The following is an 18828-nucleotide window of genomic DNA, read 5'->3' on the forward strand; positions in this document are numbered from 1 at the left end:
AACAGCCCCGGGAGGTGCCACCGTCCTCATCCTCGTCATTTCAGAGCAGGAAACCAGACTCAGGGAGGGTGGCGACGGACACAGCACAGGGGTGGGACTGGGGTTAGAAGCGGTTCACGGTCTTCCGCGTATCATTTCGCAGAGCATCTGCCGTGTTCCTGGCTCGGGGCTAGTGACCAAGAGGACGCTGCTTCTCGCCCTTCCTCAAAGACAGGCTCTCTAAATGTCAAGGCAAGCCCTTGGCCTTCACTTGGAAGTCGTCCTCATTCTCCCAGAAGCACAGCTAGAGGAGGAAGCCGGAGAGCACAAAGGCCGCTGCTTCTTTTTGTGTACACGTGTGTCTCAGGGTGGAAAGAGCTTCGCCCGGCTGGGGGAGGCTGGGGAGGGCAGCAGGGAGGGCCCCTCCCGGAGATGTCTCACGGACTGGAAGATCAGGGCTAGTCCAAGGGCCCAGGACCAGGGCTTGCTTCAGGCCCAGACTGCCAGGCAGGTGTCTATCCCATTCCTTTTGGGAGCCACTCCCTGCTGCTGACCTTGGCCCCTCGGTGACCTCCCACACGTGAGCACAGAAGCAATCCTCAAAAGGCTTCTTTCTGTCCCGGGGTTTTGTGCTGCAGGCTTCTTCATGCTTCTTCATGCTCTGTTCCTCTTTGTGGAGGGGCCGCGGGGGCATTTGAAAGTAGCCTTGCGGACTCTGGGGAGAAGCTAGGCGGCTGCCGGTGACTCTGAAGGGCTGCCCTGTGGCTGGGGGCTGCAGCAGTGCAGGGAGTCGGAGGAGCGAAGGACAGGGTGAGGGGGGCAGTGGTCTCCCAAGCGTGCTCTGCAGACCCCGCTTTCGCTCTGCTCCATTCCGATTTTTTTTTTCCCCATGAGTATATATGACTTTGTAACTAAAACCACAGGTGCGCGCGCACACAGGCGCGAGCGCGCACGTGCACGCGCACACACACGCACATGCACAGAGCTTTAGAACGTTGCTTCTGTCCAGTTTGTCAAGGAAAGTAACGCCATATGCTGTAACAGTGAGTGCACATATGGGTACAGCCCTCGCAGAAATTCAGATGCAGCAGGGAATCTACATTAAAACTGTGGTGTATGTGAACAACAACAGATACAATTGGGGTCATCCCTATTGGATAATGCTGCTGTGTCCCACAGAGAACGGGAACAGAATGAAAAATGCAAATTGGGCATTTCGGAGGTTCCTTCTGCTTCAGGAATCTCTGAGGAGCGGATGAGGAGACGGGGAAGTGAGAGAGGCAGGTGCCACGGCGGTCCGAGCCCTGTGCTTTCCTCTGTGCTCCCCTCACTTCTCCCCACATCAACCGAACAAGAGATGAGGTGAGGTCAAGCTCGGGTCCGGGGACCCCAGGCTCCTGTCCTAACAAGTGGGGTTTGAGGAACACGGGAGGGAGGGGAAAAGTGGGTTTCGCAGGGACAGAAAGCTGGCTATGGGTCCCCTGGTTCTTTGCTCTCAGAGATGACTCAGAAGGTCCCTCCACATGCCTTAGCCAGGTTCCCACAAGCCAGGTGAACTGCACAGTCGTGGGACCTGTTGCTCTCACACTCTAGACCGTTCATAGAGGAGACCATCAATGTGCCTCCTGCTGGCCCAGGGAATCCCGGACAGCAAACTTGCTGGGGATAGATGCAAACAGCTGAAGGGGCTCATCCTGCTCACAGCCAAAGTCTTGGGAGGACTGGGGACTTCTTGGATGAGCCAGGAGGGGTGCAGCTCGGTGGCGATCCTGGAAAGAGTTAAAAAGAAGAATACCTTCGGTAGTGAAGGTCTCCAGGGATGGCCCCAGAGTGGCACAGCGCTGACAGATTTCACAGCCCCCGTGAAGGGGAGGGGGCCAAGAAAGACGCCGCCAAGAGAGACTGTGCTCTGTGTTTATCAGAACCATTCCGGCGCTGGGTGTGAATTCCTCCTACGTAGCTGTGATGAGGAAAGCCCTGTGTGTGGGTGTCTGGTAGACACCCTTTCGAGGGGCTGGCAGTGCTTGTCTATGCACAGGAAGGGAAGGAGGATTTTTCTAAGCCTGAAGTGCCTTTAGACCAGTGGCTTTAATGCTCTTAAGAGGGAAGAAGAGAGGAAAATCAAATGCCCCAAGGGAACTGTCTCCTACTGACCTTTACTAGGGAGCTTCGGGGGTAAAGCCGTGGCACAGCCCACCCTGCCCAGCAGCCCCACACCTTTCACTGGACGGACTCAGCCACCCGGTCTCCCAGCCCAGCCTGGCCCAGCCAAGGAGAAAAGTGTCCATTTAGATATTGTTCTATTCCAATTTGGCTGCTCATCTTTCGATGCTGCAGAATCAGATTTTCTTAGCTGTTCCAGCACTTCAAACGACTTGTTAAACAATGTCTTCAGACCAAAAAAATAAAAAATACAAGCAGATTAATAAAGCGCTCATGAAAGGGCTGAGACAAGGAGGCTGTCAGACCCGCACACAGAGAACGCTGAAATGCAGGCTCACCTGACCTCAGGGACCTGCCTGACACCAGGGTGACTGTCGCCTGACTTTTCCTCTGTCTCCACAGAGTCGAGAGCTGCTTAGTGCCAAGTGTGATGTGGACACGTGTGCTGGATGGAGACAGAAACTCATTTTCCATCTGTCAAGCAACCTGACACAGAGCCGGTAATGATTTTCTGTCAGCCGAGGCCTGGCTGGATTTGAACCAGTGACCCAGAGGTAAAAGGCCCTGATGTAGGGCTCCCTCTACAATAACTGGCCTGCCTGGCCTTGTTATGCCTGGCCCAGTGCTCTCTCTTGCATCTGCCCATGCACGCTCCTCAGCCATTTGTGTTTTGGTTGGATCCTCACTTAGCATTTGGGGCTGAGTGGTTCATGTCCTAGGAGGGCAAGCAGGGATGCATGTGTCCTGGGGGAGTGAGAAGCAGAAGGGAGATGAAGGGCAGAGAGTCAGGGTCTCTTTGATGAGCTTGGGGCCAAAAGCTACATGCTTCTTCCAGGCTGGTTGTCTGGCCCTGACCTCAGGACCCTTGCACAGACAGCAGCCAGAGAGATGGCTCCCAAAGCAGATGGTGAAACAAGGGATGGGCATCGGAGAGGGATACTGAGTTCTAGATGCTCCAGCCTTGAAACGGTCATTATTATTTTTATTGATTGTTTTCATGAAGAGAAAAAAGTCCTTTCAGAAGCATTTGTAGATTGATTCATATTATGCTTTCCATTTACTGAGTGATAATTCAGTTACATGCTACTCTCCAAAAATAGTGTTTCATAATCAGAAGACATCTGTCCCCTGCCCCCCCACCCCCAGAATCAGGAAAGCAATCTGGAGGGCTTTACAGGTTAACTCATTATTCAATAAACATTTATTGAGGTCCCTAATATCAGGCAAGCATTCTGCTAGTCATCAGAGATAAGAAAAAACAAATTGTCCATTGAAGAAATGATTAATTTAGAGGGGGAGAGATATTTGGACAAAGATAGTCTGGCACAACCTGATAAGTGATATCATAGCAAGTAAAGAAATCCAGTAGGCAATTGGTAATAACCGATGACTGTGTCTCACAGTGGTGGGGGCTGTGGTGGGACCCTGAAAATGGGGAATCATTAGCACAGGTGCTGGCTGTGTCAGCAACCCAGGAGGAAATCCAGGCTTTACCACTTACAAGCAGTGGCACCTGGAACTTATCTTCTTGGAACCTCCACTTTCTAATCTGTAAAATGGGAATGATCACACGAATGTCAAAAATGTCATAAGGGTTAAGAGGGGTGATTCACATAAAGCATTTAGCGGGGCTCTTGGCATGTGGGAGGCGATTGATAAATGTGCCCTGGATTGGAGAAAGGTATTATTGGAGGAAAAAAGTAACATTTTTAAGGTTATTTTAAGACAGTGGCAGGGAGTGAGGAAAGTGGAGATTAAGGAGAGGACTTGTAGTAGGATCAAGAGAATTGGGTGACTAGTGAAGATGAAAAGGGAGAGGTGAAGGTCTGGGGGGAGGTCACCAGGCCTGGTTGCTGTGGCAACATAGGAGGTGGGCTTGGGGAGGACTGAGTGCAGGGAAAGGAAGAGGTGGCTGGCTTTGCTTCAGGGGCATGGGGTTGGAGGTGCCTTGAGGATACCTATGTGGGAATGTCCAAAGGTAAGGCTACCTATCCCGGAGCTCTTGCTGGTTTACAGAAGGTGGTTGATGCTAGAACTGTGGGAAAGGCACTGTGGGAAAGGCTGGGAGTGGGGGATGGAAGAGAAATCAGATGCCAGAATTCCTGGAAATGTTAACCTTAAAGGGATGAGTGGGATGGACAGGCAGCCATGCCAGGACCACGGTGGCACTCTCGAGCGGAGAGGGGATGTTTCGGCCTGGACGCAGGGAGCTCAAGGAATGGCCCCCTGAGAGGGCAGTGACCGCAGTGCCGGGTCTGGGAGCAGCCCCCAAACCAGAAGTCATCCCAGGCAGGCAGTAGTCAATCGGAATCAATATGGGGGCAGCTCTGTCTGTGAAGTGCTTTATCGGATGGTTCTGAGCCAGACTCAGGGCTTTTAGGGAAGTTGGACAAAATTTCTGCTCGGAATTCTTTGGAGGAGGCAGAAAATGGCACAAGCCAGATAGCAGTGGTGGGCTGGGAGGACCTTCCTATCCCTGCTGGAAGACGGGATTGCTGCAACCGTCTTGAAATTCAGAATCCAATATCTTCATTAACTGATGGAGTAAGACTCATGCCCTGATCACTTCCTGACTTGACTAGTGACATTTAATGGACTTTGTAAAAGGTCATTTGCATAATTAGAAGTCATGCAGAACTGAGCCTGACACCTGACTCTACCTGTCCAGCATGGTTCACCCAGGTCCCATCCGTTGTTGGGCAGGGATAACGACTGCCACATACTGAGTTCTTGCCACGTGGCAGGAGCTGTGACAAGCTGTTTGTGGAGATTATCACATTTGATCCTCGTAACAAACCTAGGATGTCACACCAGTCTCTTTGGCTTTGTGAGGCGAAAGAGAGGTGAGCTGTAAACGGTATTTTACTCCATCTCCAACATCTCCAACAACGGGACTTCTCAGGCACAGCTGCGGGGTGGCGGCTAAGGCGGCAGGGGTGTGGTCAGATCACACCACACATGAGATGCTTATAGCAGTGGGGCCCAGGTAGGAAGTCATGGTGGACACATCCTGGTGGAAAAGATACAGGATGGGTTTTGAGGACGTTGGCACACCAGCCCAGGATGCCAGGCTGACAGTGGTGCTCTTTGTGAACAGCCAGAGTCAGAGTCTAGAACTTCCAGTAGTGGGCACAGATCAACCACGTGGCAAGGATGTCACATCTGAAACAGTGGGGATTGAGGGAATGATCCATGTGTCCGGTGGAGGCTAGGATCGACCTCTTCAGTGTGTTGTCTTTTCCTGTCAGCAGACTCTAAGGCCTGGTTTCACAGAAACCCTGCGCTTCTTCCTTCCGACTGTCTGGAATTTCTGAGTTGTTGAAATCATCCAGGAGGACCCTCGATGTCTCACAACGGTGCTGGAATTTCATGGGTCTTGTCCTCACCCGTGTCCACAAACACATGCACCCCGATAGATTGTTAGTGGCAGTCATTTACCGTTCGATACAGTTTTTCAGAACTGGCTCTGTAGATGAGTTTCCCAGGCTCTATGAGAAATTTTTTCCCCCTTTAAACGAGGTTCTATTTTACTCACATTTCAGAAACCGTCCTATGGTGTAAGTAAGATTAATTGGCTTGCTAGAGAGAATAAATTCTTCTAAGACCTTTCATTTATGTCTATTTACAAACCAATGATAGGATGATAAACATAATAATCTGTATCTACTCTTCGTAGCGTGTTAAAACTCCTATAAGGGAAACTCTTATTTTTCATGCATATAAAGTAGTCACTAATTCCGATTGACCCAACCTGATTTAGCCTGAATTATTGAGGGTTTACTGTGCTTTCAGAGCAGAGATGATGGAAGCTGTTTGCTTATCACACCTGCAATGTCACCTTGGAGAGTTCTATATACAGAGCTATGAAGTAAGGCATTTCTCTGAGTCGCAAGAGGCAGCTCCAGTTTTACTCAGATAGGAACAGCGTAAAACAGTCCGTTTTCCTTGCAAATTAGTAATGATCTATATGTAGGGAAGCGCTCTTTCATCATTTTGAAGGTTCACGTCCTACCTATTAAGATCACAATTGAGAAAATCAATGCGTGTTTTCTGGTACTGCACTGAACCAGGCACTGTGCTAGGTAGGCACTGCAGAGAAACAGAAATGGGGGCCATGCTGCAGGAGACAAATGCAGAGTCATGATTAGACGATGCAAAGGTTTCAGAACTTGAAGGACAAATTCTAAGGGTGTGTCACAGTGAGCAAGTCTGGCACAGGCTGGGGGCAAGGGAGCAGAGCAGGAAAACCTCATGGAGGGGGCTGGCATCTCCAACAGCCTGCCAGGAAGAAGAGGATTGCTAAGCCAAGAAGACAGCCAAAGAAGAAGACCCGAGTATGGAGTTCTACACAAGGTGAGGCGCTTGTAAAGAAACACCGTGTTTGGAAGAGGCGTTCCAAGGCTTCGTCTTTTCTATCCCTTTAAATATGACAAGGGTGCCTAAAATTCAGAGCACTTAAATTTGGCCTCTTCTGTTGGCTGTGTTTCTCTTTTGGTTGTCAACCCTGTTGCAGAGAAAAAAACTCTCACCAAAAAAGCAAGGGTGAATTTTAGATTTTAACATGATACCGTGGTGGAGGTATTGATGACATGGATACCTGCACGATTATGAAACTTATGTGTTTTTAAACACAAATGCTACAAGAGTGCCAGAATGAATAAAGAAAAGTTGAGATAGACTTAGAAGGCATTATGACTGCATCTGAAATCAGGTTAAAAATAAGCCACAGGTTTTCTCATGATTTGTGAAATATCTTTGTTTAATCATAGAATTATTTCCATCTTCCATTCATCATAAATAACCCACTTTATTATTTCACCAATCTTTTTGTAAAAATTTGGTATTTAGCATAAACAAACACTGAACATTAGCCAGAGGTGTGTTAGTTTTAAACAGAATAGGGAATTTTAAAAAAATACAAAGTTTAAAACTTAGAAAAGAACACATGAAAAGATTAACATCACCCATTTAAAAAAAAATCCAATTTTGTAACAACCACTTAAAAAAAACCCAGGTGGAAAAATTAGTAAACATAAATATAATCTAATGTATTTCCTTCATAAATACATTTAGACAAAAAAATGCATGAACGGATAGCCTGACAGTGCATAACATAATAATAAAATATTTTGAGGTGAATAATTAAATCCCAATAAGCATGAATTAGAAATAAATTTTGATTTTATTTTTTATTCTTTATGGAAAAATATGCCACAGTATTTGTTTAAAAAAAGACATAGGCATAAATGTATCACTCAAGCCACCAAAATGCACTATGTAGAGATTATTTGAAAACAAAACACATTTTTTAAAGCACGTTATAGCATTTTCAGTTGAACCTTATCCCATAATCACACCTACTGTAGGTGTTAGACAATAGAGGTAGATAAGTTGGGGAGGAAAAAAAATCAGTATTCTAATGCTAGGGAGAAAGAATTTTATAGCTCAGACAGACAGACAACCCCACTGCTTCCAAAATTCCAAGAAACTTGTAGGAACAAAACATGAAAACCTTTCTATGCCCCATTTTTGAGCATCAAAAGTATTGAGCAAAATTACTGGAGTTTTAGATATAAGTGAAATTCTGACAAACAGCCTGTCCACCACAGATTTTTGCAGAGTCCGGCGCTGGCCTTAACATTTACATTGAGGATAACTCTTGTGAAATTTATGAATTTCAGTAATATTGAAATGGTTAGAAGAAACACAAGATGAGACCTGGTTGTGACGATAATACGAATTTATACCACTGGTAAACCTGGTAGGTGTCAAAGGAATGATCTTTTCTGTTGCTGACCACAGTCAGCGTCAGTGTGGCCCAGGATGCCAATACTGTCTGTCAAACCAAGAAAGGACATGCAGAGAGGATGTGACAGAATGCTGGGCAGGAACAGCGTCCCCTAATTCTCTATATTGCTTTCTTCTCTATTTGGATCTAGTGAAAGTTTGTCTAGCCCCAGTGGAAGCAAAGATTGAATATTCCTTTGAAAGCTGATGCCCAACTGGGGACTGTTTTATTTGATCTATTGGTTAATGAATGGTTTTGCATTTTCTGTGCCCATTTTTCTTTCCATCTGGCTAGACAGAATGTGTATATGTAACATTTGTTTGTGTCCATGACCTTTATATTTTTGTTTATTCATAAGAACAATATGATTTAATTTTAAAAAATTGCAGCAAACATTTGTCAAATCTGCCAAGGAAATTTTCATTAATAACTTGTCTCAAATGCCTTAAGTGTGCTTAATCCAAGGATGAAACAGGCTGCTTCTGGCTAAAAGGGGCAATTTGTGCTCAGACATCTGTGTAACAAGAAAAAATTTTGGTCTCAGTTGTGGAATGTGAACATAATCCATCATTAATTGTTGCTGTTCTCAAACTGGAACATTTTTAAGTCTCATGTTTGGCTGTTAGGAGTTTGCAAGTGTGCTAGAAAACAGGTAAGAAAGAAATTGTGGCAGAAAAAGGGAAACTATCTGAAATACAATTTTAAAAATCCTGACTACCAAGTCCTGGAGTTTACCTCAAAACTTCACTTACTTATAACTCAAACATCAGGCTCTTTCTTTGAAGCAGCTTATAATAAATTTAAGACATATAACACCACAATCTCTTATAATAGGACTGAGGAATTTCTCTGTGGAAACTATCTGAAGGAATGTCTAAAGAATGATGTCAAGAAATGCAGATAACTTATGCCTTTCAGCATCTATGCAATCCATGACCCCTGCTGAGTTGATAAGGAAGAGGCATGTCACAGTTGTAGAAACAAAGAATCACACAGTAAATCAAAGTATTCATGAATAAGACTTTGGAAATTCTCACTGTCATCAGAAGGGCATTTTCCTGATGGTGTGACCTCATTTCAAACAGCACAGTAACTAGCGTAGGGTTGTTCTGCACCAAAGGTGGTACGAGGAAAGCGTATTTGCTTTTTGTCATGATCATGGTTTCCCGTGTTTGGAAAGAAAAAAAAAAATTAAACCACTCCAAAATACGGTACCACCCTTGCCAGTAACCAACAAACTAGGTTCTGGAAATAACGCTCCTGTCCAATACATTTTAAGGCACTTAAACTTTTTTTTTTTTTTTTATCATATTCTTGTGTAAAAAAATAAAATATGCATCGAAGCAACATTCACAAGTACAAGTCTTCAGAAGTGTTTGTATGTACAATTCTGTACAAATATACACCGCTGCATAAAGAGTGCCTCCTTCGTTATACTGTTGGTCTCGTCAACTTCACTCCCTATAAGAAAGGACAACATGATGTTCAGAGCTGGACAGTATCTATGAACAAAATGAAAGCATCAATTAACACAAGATAATTTATGCTACTAGAAGGAAGACAAAGCCCGCCCACCCCGAGAACATTACATAACCAATGATCCGAACCTCTGGACACGAACAGGCCCACCTGCCCCCCTCACGGACCAGAAGACTTTGCCCCTTCTCCAGCCCCAACCGGCTGCTCATACCATCCTGCTGTGCACTGGAGGGTGGGGTGGGGGTGTCTCAATCAGCCTTATTTGTAAAGCAGAAGAGATACTCATGGATACCCTTATGATTGATTCTTTGCATTTATGTTTGTGGTCAAATGGGATGGGCAAATATTCCACCCTTTCTGGATTATTCTAAGGTAGCCAACACCTCCCGGGTTTGGAGTGGTTTCTGTGCAAAAGGAGAGTGAACAGCATTGTCCAATTTAGCCTCCCTTTTGGAAATGCCTGTGTCAGTCTGCTTTTAAACACTGAGAAGACAATCTCATTCTGTTTAATTTGTTGTTCACTACAACTTCATATTACTGACAGAATATTAGGATTTTTAAATGCTTTCATTCTTTGCCAAAATGTTTGTGTATCAGTGGTGACCCACAGTGCACATACACACTGACCGATATAAATGGAAGTTTTCAAAGGGATAACTAGTGATAGAACTATAAAGGTACTAAACTGCTCCCTTACCAACTCTTGGGTGGGCGGACCAGCGCCCAGAGTGGTACCCAATAAGGAATAGTAATCACTTCCATTCCGGTAAGTGGAAAAATAAATGAAGGTGCTGGGTGGGCTAACTTGTTCCGGTAGGATCCTGGGGATCTAGGGCACTCCTTCAGTCTCGAGTGTCCTTGTGGTATCGGGGAAGGATGTTGGGGACCAAACAGACCAGGGTTCGAGTCCCGCCTCTAGAACTGACAAACCCATCCACGTAACCTCCGGCAAGTTGCTCGACTCCCCAAGCCTCCTTCCTGAGCTGTCTGATGGCAACAGCAGAACTTGCTACAGTGCCGTAGACAGGAATGAAAACAAGGACAACAATGATAATTACAGCAGCTAGCTTTTATCAAACATATGCCAGAGAAGCCTCTGGAACTCTGAAGAGCAGAAATTATTGTTAGTCTCAGAGTGGCAGCAGCTGAGGTACAGAAAAGTGAAATAATGCAGCCAAGGGCTCCCAGAGAGGAGGTGGCTGAGCCTGCAGGACCATGCCTGCGGGGGAAGACAGGATGTGCTCAGCACACACAGAGCTCAATAGGTGGTAGTGTGGCTATCCCACTTTTAGAACCCTAATGACACAACACAGAGCAGGCCCCTGCCACTGGCTCTCTTTTTCCTACTCTTCTCCTGATAACAGCTGCCACCTTGTGTCCAGGCTCAGAGAAGTCCTGTAAGTTCTAAGCCACTGGGAAGCAGCCAGCCCGACGGATGCTCTGATGGTATACGTGGCATCTAAACTTTGTATGAATCACCCTGATTTTATGTTGGCTGCTAATTTAGGAAATCACATCTATGGATATCGAATAAGTTACAAGACTGAGCGAAGTAGTGAAATTGACACTGTGTATGTTCCTTTGCTAATTAAAGTTTTTAAATGCGCCAATACATAGTTTTGCTGTGCAAAGAAGTTTCTAGGTGTCTGGAAAATTAAAGATAAAGTAGACATTTTAGATAAAGCCTGGTGCTATCACGTTTAGAAAGGCATGTGAAATCAGGACATGCAGGAAAGACGGGGTGGGGAAAAGAAGGGGTACACCTGAGCGGAGGTGTACGGGTATTTTGAGTATACTCACCTTTACTGCATTGCACTATGCCCTCCAATATGAGTGGATTTTTTTTTAAAAAAAGCTTTTTAAAACTGCGTTTTGGGTGTAGCTGTACTTTCATAGCAATATACAATAGGGAACCCTCAGTCCTCCTTCTCAAATCGAAATGGATCAGTGCACCATTATTATGATGATTGGTTAAGAAAATATGTACTTGAGGATGAGGATATGCTAGCAAAAGGTAAAGCATATGAAGAGCTAAAATTCAGAAATAGCATTTCAGTCTGATTTGGATTCAAATGAGATCTTTCCAGAATCTCACCTTCTGCCTTGACACCATCCAAGACTTTATTGTGGGCACCAACACACTTCCCAGAAGGATCTGAACTGGATGGTATATGAGCAAGGGCACAGATATTAGAGAGAGGTGCTCGTGGCCCGCAAACACGATCTTCAGCATTGGAATTCCTGAGGAGCAAGGAAGACAGAAAATCTAGAGGTAAATTCAGTCTGTCATCAAACCAAAGACCCACCCCATTAAAACTGGAGCTCTGGACTAGGTCATTAGCATCTTTTCCCCCTATGTGTTCATAGGGAATGTCTCAACAGACTCATCAAATCTTTCCATTCTTCCTTTCATTGCAAAAACTCTAAGCTCTACCCAAAACAGATGAAACGGAAAAGGTGGTCAGTATTCAAAGGCACCACTAATTCCCACTGCCAATTAGCAGGCTGTCTACAAGGAGGAGAGGCATTGCTTCTCAGAAGACCGAAGAACATGAGTAAAGCAGAGATTCAAAACGGATCTTTCCTTGCTTAGTAGGGAAACAGGCTGCTGGAGGCCTGCCTGGCATTATTTCACGTCCCAAAGTTCACTTTTGAGAACCGAAAGGATATGGCAAGGTAATATATGATATATACCATTTTAATTGGGAGGGTACTTTTGCTAAATGAACATTAATAAAGGCTTTGTGCCTTTTCTTTTGGCCAACGACCTCAAAGCACTTTATGAGCTATTATACGGCAGGTGAATTCTAAGTTTAGGGCTGAATGCTTAGACCCCAGTGAAGGTCTTAATGGAACTCAGGTAAATGAATACTACTTTCTGAGTCTACCATTCTATTACACCAAGGGCAAGGTCTGCAGATTTTGTAAACAGCTGTCTATAGTGTGTACCTATTAAGCTTTTATAAGAGAAACCAGACACCAGCAATTTGACTGTTATTACCAATTGTTTTAATATGGCCCAGTTGTCAGAATTACCGTGTATGTATGTCAGCTTTTTCAACAGAATAGCTTAGCTTCCTTCTTGTTTCTTTGAGAACAGCCTCTGAGAAGGACCCAACCTCCTAAACATGCACACTGCTGGCACATAAATAACTTTTTATTATAACCCACTGAGGAAAGCTCTGCTTTTTCAATTATTTTTACCTTCTAATAAATTTCAAACCTTTATGCAAAAATGTATTTCATAGCCGCTTTCTTTTTCATAGCCTCACAAATCATTGCCATAAACTGAAAACACTTAACTCGTCCTCAACAATCTCTCTCTCAAAGCTTGGAAAGTACATGCTTAGAGTTTTGCACTTTCTGTCTTCTTACCAATATAAAAAACAAAAGAGCCTTTTTTTTTTTTTTTAAGAAACAGTAGACTTTATCAACTGAGAGTCAAAAAGCAGCATCTGATATTATGATCCTGGGAAGTTATCATGATGAGAAAAGAAGAGCTGAGCACCCTCCTCCTGTTTCTGGGGAAGGTTATTTGGCCCAAAGGGATGGCGTTCAGGAGCCATCAGGGTGGAGGGAGCAGTAAAAGCAGGGCTGAAGGGAGCAAATGATAAGAATATGGAGATACTTGTCCATGTAAGTAAGAACAGTGGGGGTTTCTGACCCGAAGTTCAAGGACCATGGCTGCTGGGCCAAATCACTCAAGCTACCCTTTCTAGGCAAAGACTCGGGCTCTGTGCCATTCTTAAGCTGAAGTGGGCTCTGCTACTATGGTCAGTAAACCAAAAATTGGCTGCAAGAGAGACGAGGTATAAGGTAAGCCACAACAGAGATTCACCTTAGTGTGGGGAAGTAGGTACACAGAGCTGGCAATAATGACGCCCATCCTGGTTAGCATGCAGTGAGAGCTTACTAGATGTCACATGCTGCCCAAGTGCTCTCCCGTGACTGAACGAAGCCTTGAGATAACCCTGAGAGGCTGATAAAAACTAGTGTTTGCACCATGCTACTGATGAGGAAACGGAGACACCTCAGGGTCAGGAACTGTCCCAGGTGGAGGGGTCTGAACTGCAATCCGGGCAACCTGCATTTCCAGCCCTCTGTGCCAGGGAAGGTTCAAGGTCTCAGGGGTCTTCAGTTCACCATGTCACGGGGGCTGCAGCTTCTTTAAGCAGAAATGCAGCATTTTGGTACACAAAAACACTTTCTCATCCAGAAGCTCTTTTGGAACTCCTTCCTCTTGGAAACGAAGCAGAAACCCTTCCAGAAGCAGAAGACCTCATCCCCTGCTACCCACACCAGGACGTTCCTGTGATTTCATAAGCTTGAGAACCTCAGTGACTGCTAGGACTCCCCCGTAGTGCCTAGGGCACACAGACGGGAAGATGTAGCGAAGTCCTTACTCTCAAGAAGCTTCCCGTGTACAAGTGATCTTCTACCTTCTTGGAATCCTCGCCGCAATTTGCATGAAGTTCTCTTCTGGCCCTGCGCTGGTTCTTCGGCTCCTGGAACTCATCTTCAAACGCACCCTTCTGGATGCTCAGGACTCCGCGAACATCACTGCCTGGCTGCCGGCTCCCTGGATGCTTCTGCCAGCAGGGGCGCTAGAGGAAGGCTGGGGGAGGAGGGGTCTGGGGCTGCTAGAGCGACCTCACTGTCCCTCTTCCCCCTTCGGACACTGCTTAATCTTTCCTGGGTTGAGAAAGTGCTTTGTCTTTTCCTGACTGACCCTGGCGGTGGTACAGGTGTGCATTTCTCCCTTTGCCTGGCATTACAGTTATTCACCTCGCTTGACAGAGAGAAGGGATCCATGATGACTAGCAGCTGCTGCAGACATTTGCCGAATTGAATAGGATTTCTCCTCCCCCCCCTTACGTGCCTGCAATACCTCCTTGTTAATCGTTAATCAAATTTCCCATCACTAGCCATCCAAGCGACTAATGTTAAAAATAGGATTGAGCACGATATAACAAACAGCCTAGCTTCCGGGGCTTAGGACCCAAGTGGCTGTCATGTTTCCTTGCTTGTCCCTCTCCTGGGGTTGGGGGGGGGATGCACAGCTCAATCACTTGGTGATGGGAGGGGGACCCCAGCAATTCAAGTGACATGTTATTTGTTTCAGGTACCTTTATTTTCCTTCAGTCTTAAAACTCACCTGACTTTTCTATCATTTATTTCTACTTTCCTCTCCAATTATTAGCGTTTTTTTTTCAATCCCCTATTATCTGCATCTTTCATCTTTCTTTTTCCCTGTGTTCCCTTCAGTAGCCCCCCAACCCCGGGAGAGGGCTTCCAGTTTGCATTTTCATTTCCTCAAAGGTCAGTGTAGAAAAGAAGTTGGGAGATGCTGAGCGAGAGCTGACTTCTCCCTCGTCGAGCGTGCCCTGCCCTGATGGCCGTCACTCAGAAGGAGTGAGTTTATTATGTCAGTTCTAGGGCATCTTTGCCACGTTGCCGTCACTATCAGTATGACAGCACAAAATTCAACAGAGCCACGTCAGGAACCTGCAGGGACCCCTGCACTCAACACACGGTGATTTCTGCCACTTGGTCATGAATTGGGCAAAATGGGATCTTCAAGTCAAATCACAGCTCCAGCGGCAGCTCTTATGCCAGAAGCTTAGGTCATGTGCCCCCTCTCCTCCTCTTCACTCACTTGTTGAACAACTCGCTAGATCATTCATTCCTTCCGTCAGCACTCTGGAATTGCTGAATGGCTCTGTGAAAGGGCAAGGCATGCCAGGAGCGGAATGTGACCTGACTCTGCATGAGGTGACTTCCTGGGTGAAGTGACCCAGGCCCCAGTGACCACCCCCACCCTCTCCCCATAAGCTTTCCTCCGGCCAGTCAGCTCTCAATGGCGTTCCCACGCGGGCTCCATACCAGTCTCTCCAGCTTTATAGGTGTGTCCTGTCTAAGCTCTTTCCCGCTCTGTGGCCAGAGCAAGCACAAAATCTGATTCTGTCAAACCCCTCAGGAGTCAGTGACCCAGGAGAGCTTCTAAGTGCGGTGCGCGGGGACCCTCCTGACCTGGCCGTCATCCCTCTACGTCTCTATATGTCATACTCCTCCCCATGCCTGACTCTGTGCTCCAGCTTGGAGGAGGCCCTGTGCTGCTCCCCCCTCCCCATCCATTCGGCCTTTGCACAGGAGCTCCTTTGGCTTCTAATGCTCATCACCCACATCTCGCTTCACCCAGTCCTCTAGCCCTCAGGTCTCAGGTCGCCTCCTCCGGGATGCCATCCTCAAAAGTCCCACGCTGGCCATCAGGTCCTTTCTACTCTATGCTTACCCAACCTGCGACACCCTCCAGCCTAGTGTTCACTGCACTTACTACCACCGGCCCTTCCTTCATCTTTGAGCATAGAGTAGGTGCTTAAAAGGAATGTGTCGAGTGAATGGATCTGTACTTTCCCAGATCCCGTCATAAATCTACTGTGCAGACTATCACTCCGTTTTCACTACCTTCTTTAAGTAGGAGAAAAACAATGGCGATAATTTAAAAAAACCAAACAAACTTACTAGAAAGAGTTTTCTTTTTAAAGTAAAATTTAAATATAGGACTCTTTTCATCTTGCTATCACGGCAGTAATATAAATGAAGCAAATTAATTTTAATGCTCCCAGGTACGGATTCTGTGTCACCGTGGTTGACAGGATCCAACTAGACTTTATGCGATGGCATTTGACTTTATGGAAGTGAACACGATGCACACATTTACAATTTTACAGGGGCTTTAAGCTGTCATGCTGAAAAGTGTTTATAAAACATTAATCAAAAAATGCCTCTTTAATACAATGCATTGTCTGAAAGATGTTAGAAGGCGCATATTGTAAATGGATTCTTTTTCTGACTAAAGTAATTTCCACCAAAAGCATTTCCCCATTGCTCTACAAGTACACTGTTTACTGCCTGCTCCAGACACTTGGGAAATCAGTAATGTACAGCACACCATATTTCCATGTCACACATGACACATTCGTCTAAAATTATCCAACAGAGTTTGACACCCCAGCATATTCCGTAAGCAGAGCTTTCAACTGACATCTGCCAAGTAGGAACTTCAGGTGAGAGCTTTCTTCTTCTAACAAGCAAGTAAGGGGTTTCTTTTATCCTATACCCAGGATGGAAAGGATAAAACAATACATATAAGAACAAGTTTTTTTTTTTTCTCCCTATTTTAAATATGTTTATTTTATGTTCTCTGAATTAGAAAATTCTCTTTGTATCAACGTTCAAGTTGCATGAGTTTATACTTCCTATTGGATGGGCAGTTTTTCATGTTTTCTTGAGAAACATTTTTCTTTCTGGATAAAATATGGACTTTTATTTAACCCATGCTGAAGACTGAAGCTGCTCTGTTGTTCACAACATAAAAACTAGCTACTTCGCATCCCTGTTCAGTTCACTTACTGGTGGGCGCCCCATGTTCTCACCATCCCTCCGTCATCCGTCCATTCATTAAAAAATACCTTTTGGGCCTCTGCTCAATGTGAGGCACTGTCCTCATTACTGGGGCTATTAGATTGGTAGCACCGCCACGGTCCCTTACTCCTGGGGCTCACCTTCTGGTGGCTCTTGCCCTGAACACCTCAGTCTTCCTCGGTCAGAGGGATTCGTGTCAGCACAGCTTGTGTAACCCTTTCTGTCACTGGCTTACCTGGTTTCTACAACTCAGAGTTTGGGGATCATCTTTGACTAATTCCATTTGTCTTCTTACTCCTCGGTCAAGCCACTGAATTCTGTGGATTCTTTCCTCCATCTGCCACTCTCCCTCTCCTCAGTTTTCACTGCCACCTGCTTAATTCAGTGCCTCAGAAAATCGAGCCAAGATTACTCTTACAGCCTCCTGACATCACCCCGTCTTCAGACTCTTCCCTTCATCAATCCTCCAAAACCCCAGCCAGATTAATCTTCCCCCAACCCACATTAATTAAAGCCAACAGCCTGCTCAAGAATTACGATGACTTTCCAGTGCCCATTCATCACATTCTCTCCCTATTCAACTTCGGTGAAGAACGGTTCCTACTGCCGCCATTTTGTAAGGACCTACAGCATGCCAAGTGCTTTGCCTACAGTATCTCATTTAATCCTCATAACAGCCTGTGAAGTAGGGGCGATTTTCCCATTTAAGCCTGAGGAACCAGGGTTTGGGTAGTTAAGTGACTTGCCTCATATCATACGTCACGCATTTCAATAGAGGCAGAATTGGAACTCAGTCTATTTACTTCTAATGGCTGAACGTGCCAACTCCATTAAGCCCAACTTTCCCTTGCCAATTGCTGTCACTGGCTCAGGTCTAGCACTTTCTTGTCTCTGTAAAAGCTGAGCCTCTGCTGGATCTTGCCCTTTCTCCTTATGTGCCTAAATCCTGTGGGTTCATTCAGGCTCCGCTTTCTATTTCCTCCACCCCGAGGGTGGCCTCTCTACAGATTTCTTCCTCTTTTGAGGAAAGAAGTCGCTCTTCTTCCTGGCATCAGATAATGTGGCATTTGCTCATGCTGCCATTATTTTCTTCAGGGTAGGTTCTGTTTTCCCCTGAACATAGGCAAAGTATTACATTTTTCCTTTAATCTGCAGTATTTAAGCCCAGGACTGCTACTTGATAAATGGTTATTTAGGAATAGGTACTAAAGTAAGGTTTCCTATTTAAAAGTTCTGATTTAACTAGAACGAACACTAGTCGCTTTGCTGGACTGCAGAGAGAACGCCTCCACACACCCCTTGGGGATGGGACTATATTTCCTAGCATAAAATTTGCTGCGGCAGGAAGGAAAGAAACTGGATTGACCGAGCAACACGAAATCTGAAAGTAGTGCTGAAGTGTGGAGTAGGAGAGGAAGTACGTTGAAAAACACTCTCTGTATCCCTTGAAGACTAATATTACACTTCCATGCTCACTTAGCTAAGATTGCGTATATTCCAATCACCTGGATCATTTCCTGTCTTTCAGGAGTTCATTCGCCTGAATTCACATGACTTATTTTCCATTTAAAGGCTTTCTCAGACTTTTCACCGAGTTTTGGAGAGAGCTGCTGGCAAATCTGGAATCCAGTTGCTTCTCTCCTCAGTTGTCATGGTGATTTCCCGCTTTTGTTTAGTCTGTTCTTAGTTAGAAACATCCATAAGTTTACTATCTAAATGTCCCACACATTGTTATTTGGATTCTATCTCTTCCTCAGTCAATCTCTCGGAAAAGACAGTGCTTGCCTTTAGAAGTCATTGGGATAGATGGTCTCCCCAATCATAACATGATCTAGGAAGGCAGTCACTGTTTGAAGAACAGAGACACTCTTCTCCAGGATCACGAAGTGCCAATCTCGTGCGCGCGCGCACACACACACACACACACACACACACACAGAGTCCTTCTCTTTAGAGACAAATAGTTGCAGAAAGTCAAACTCACTGGCACTAAT

The 18828-nt window shown here is 45.5% G+C and overlaps 1 protein-coding gene across 6 annotated transcripts in view; it reads right to left on the minus strand.

Annotated features, from left to right (window-relative positions):
- Positions 1–7126: 7126 nt before the first annotated feature.
- Positions 7127–18828, minus strand: part of SLC10A7 (solute carrier family 10 member 7) — a 256897-nt gene continuing 245195 nt past the window's right edge. For 3 of the 6 annotated variants that reach the window (XM_032332448.1, XM_032332450.1, XM_032332446.1), the window contains 2 exons: positions 11505–11650; positions 7127–9432 (listed from right to left, as the gene is read on the minus strand). In XM_032332448.1, coding sequence (XP_032188339.1) covers positions 9385–9432; positions 11505–11650 — 194 coding nt within the window. In that variant the 3' untranslated portion in view covers positions 7127–9384. The remainder of the gene's footprint in view (positions 9433–11504; positions 11651–18828) is intronic. The other 3 variants (XM_032332449.1, XM_032332452.1, XM_032332447.1) reach the window with 1 other exon arrangement.

This window comes from Mustela erminea, chromosome 2, assembly GCF_009829155.1.
Source record: "Mustela erminea isolate mMusErm1 chromosome 2, mMusErm1.Pri, whole genome shotgun sequence".
Classification (NCBI taxonomy): Eukaryota; Metazoa; Chordata; class Mammalia; order Carnivora; family Mustelidae; genus Mustela; species Mustela erminea.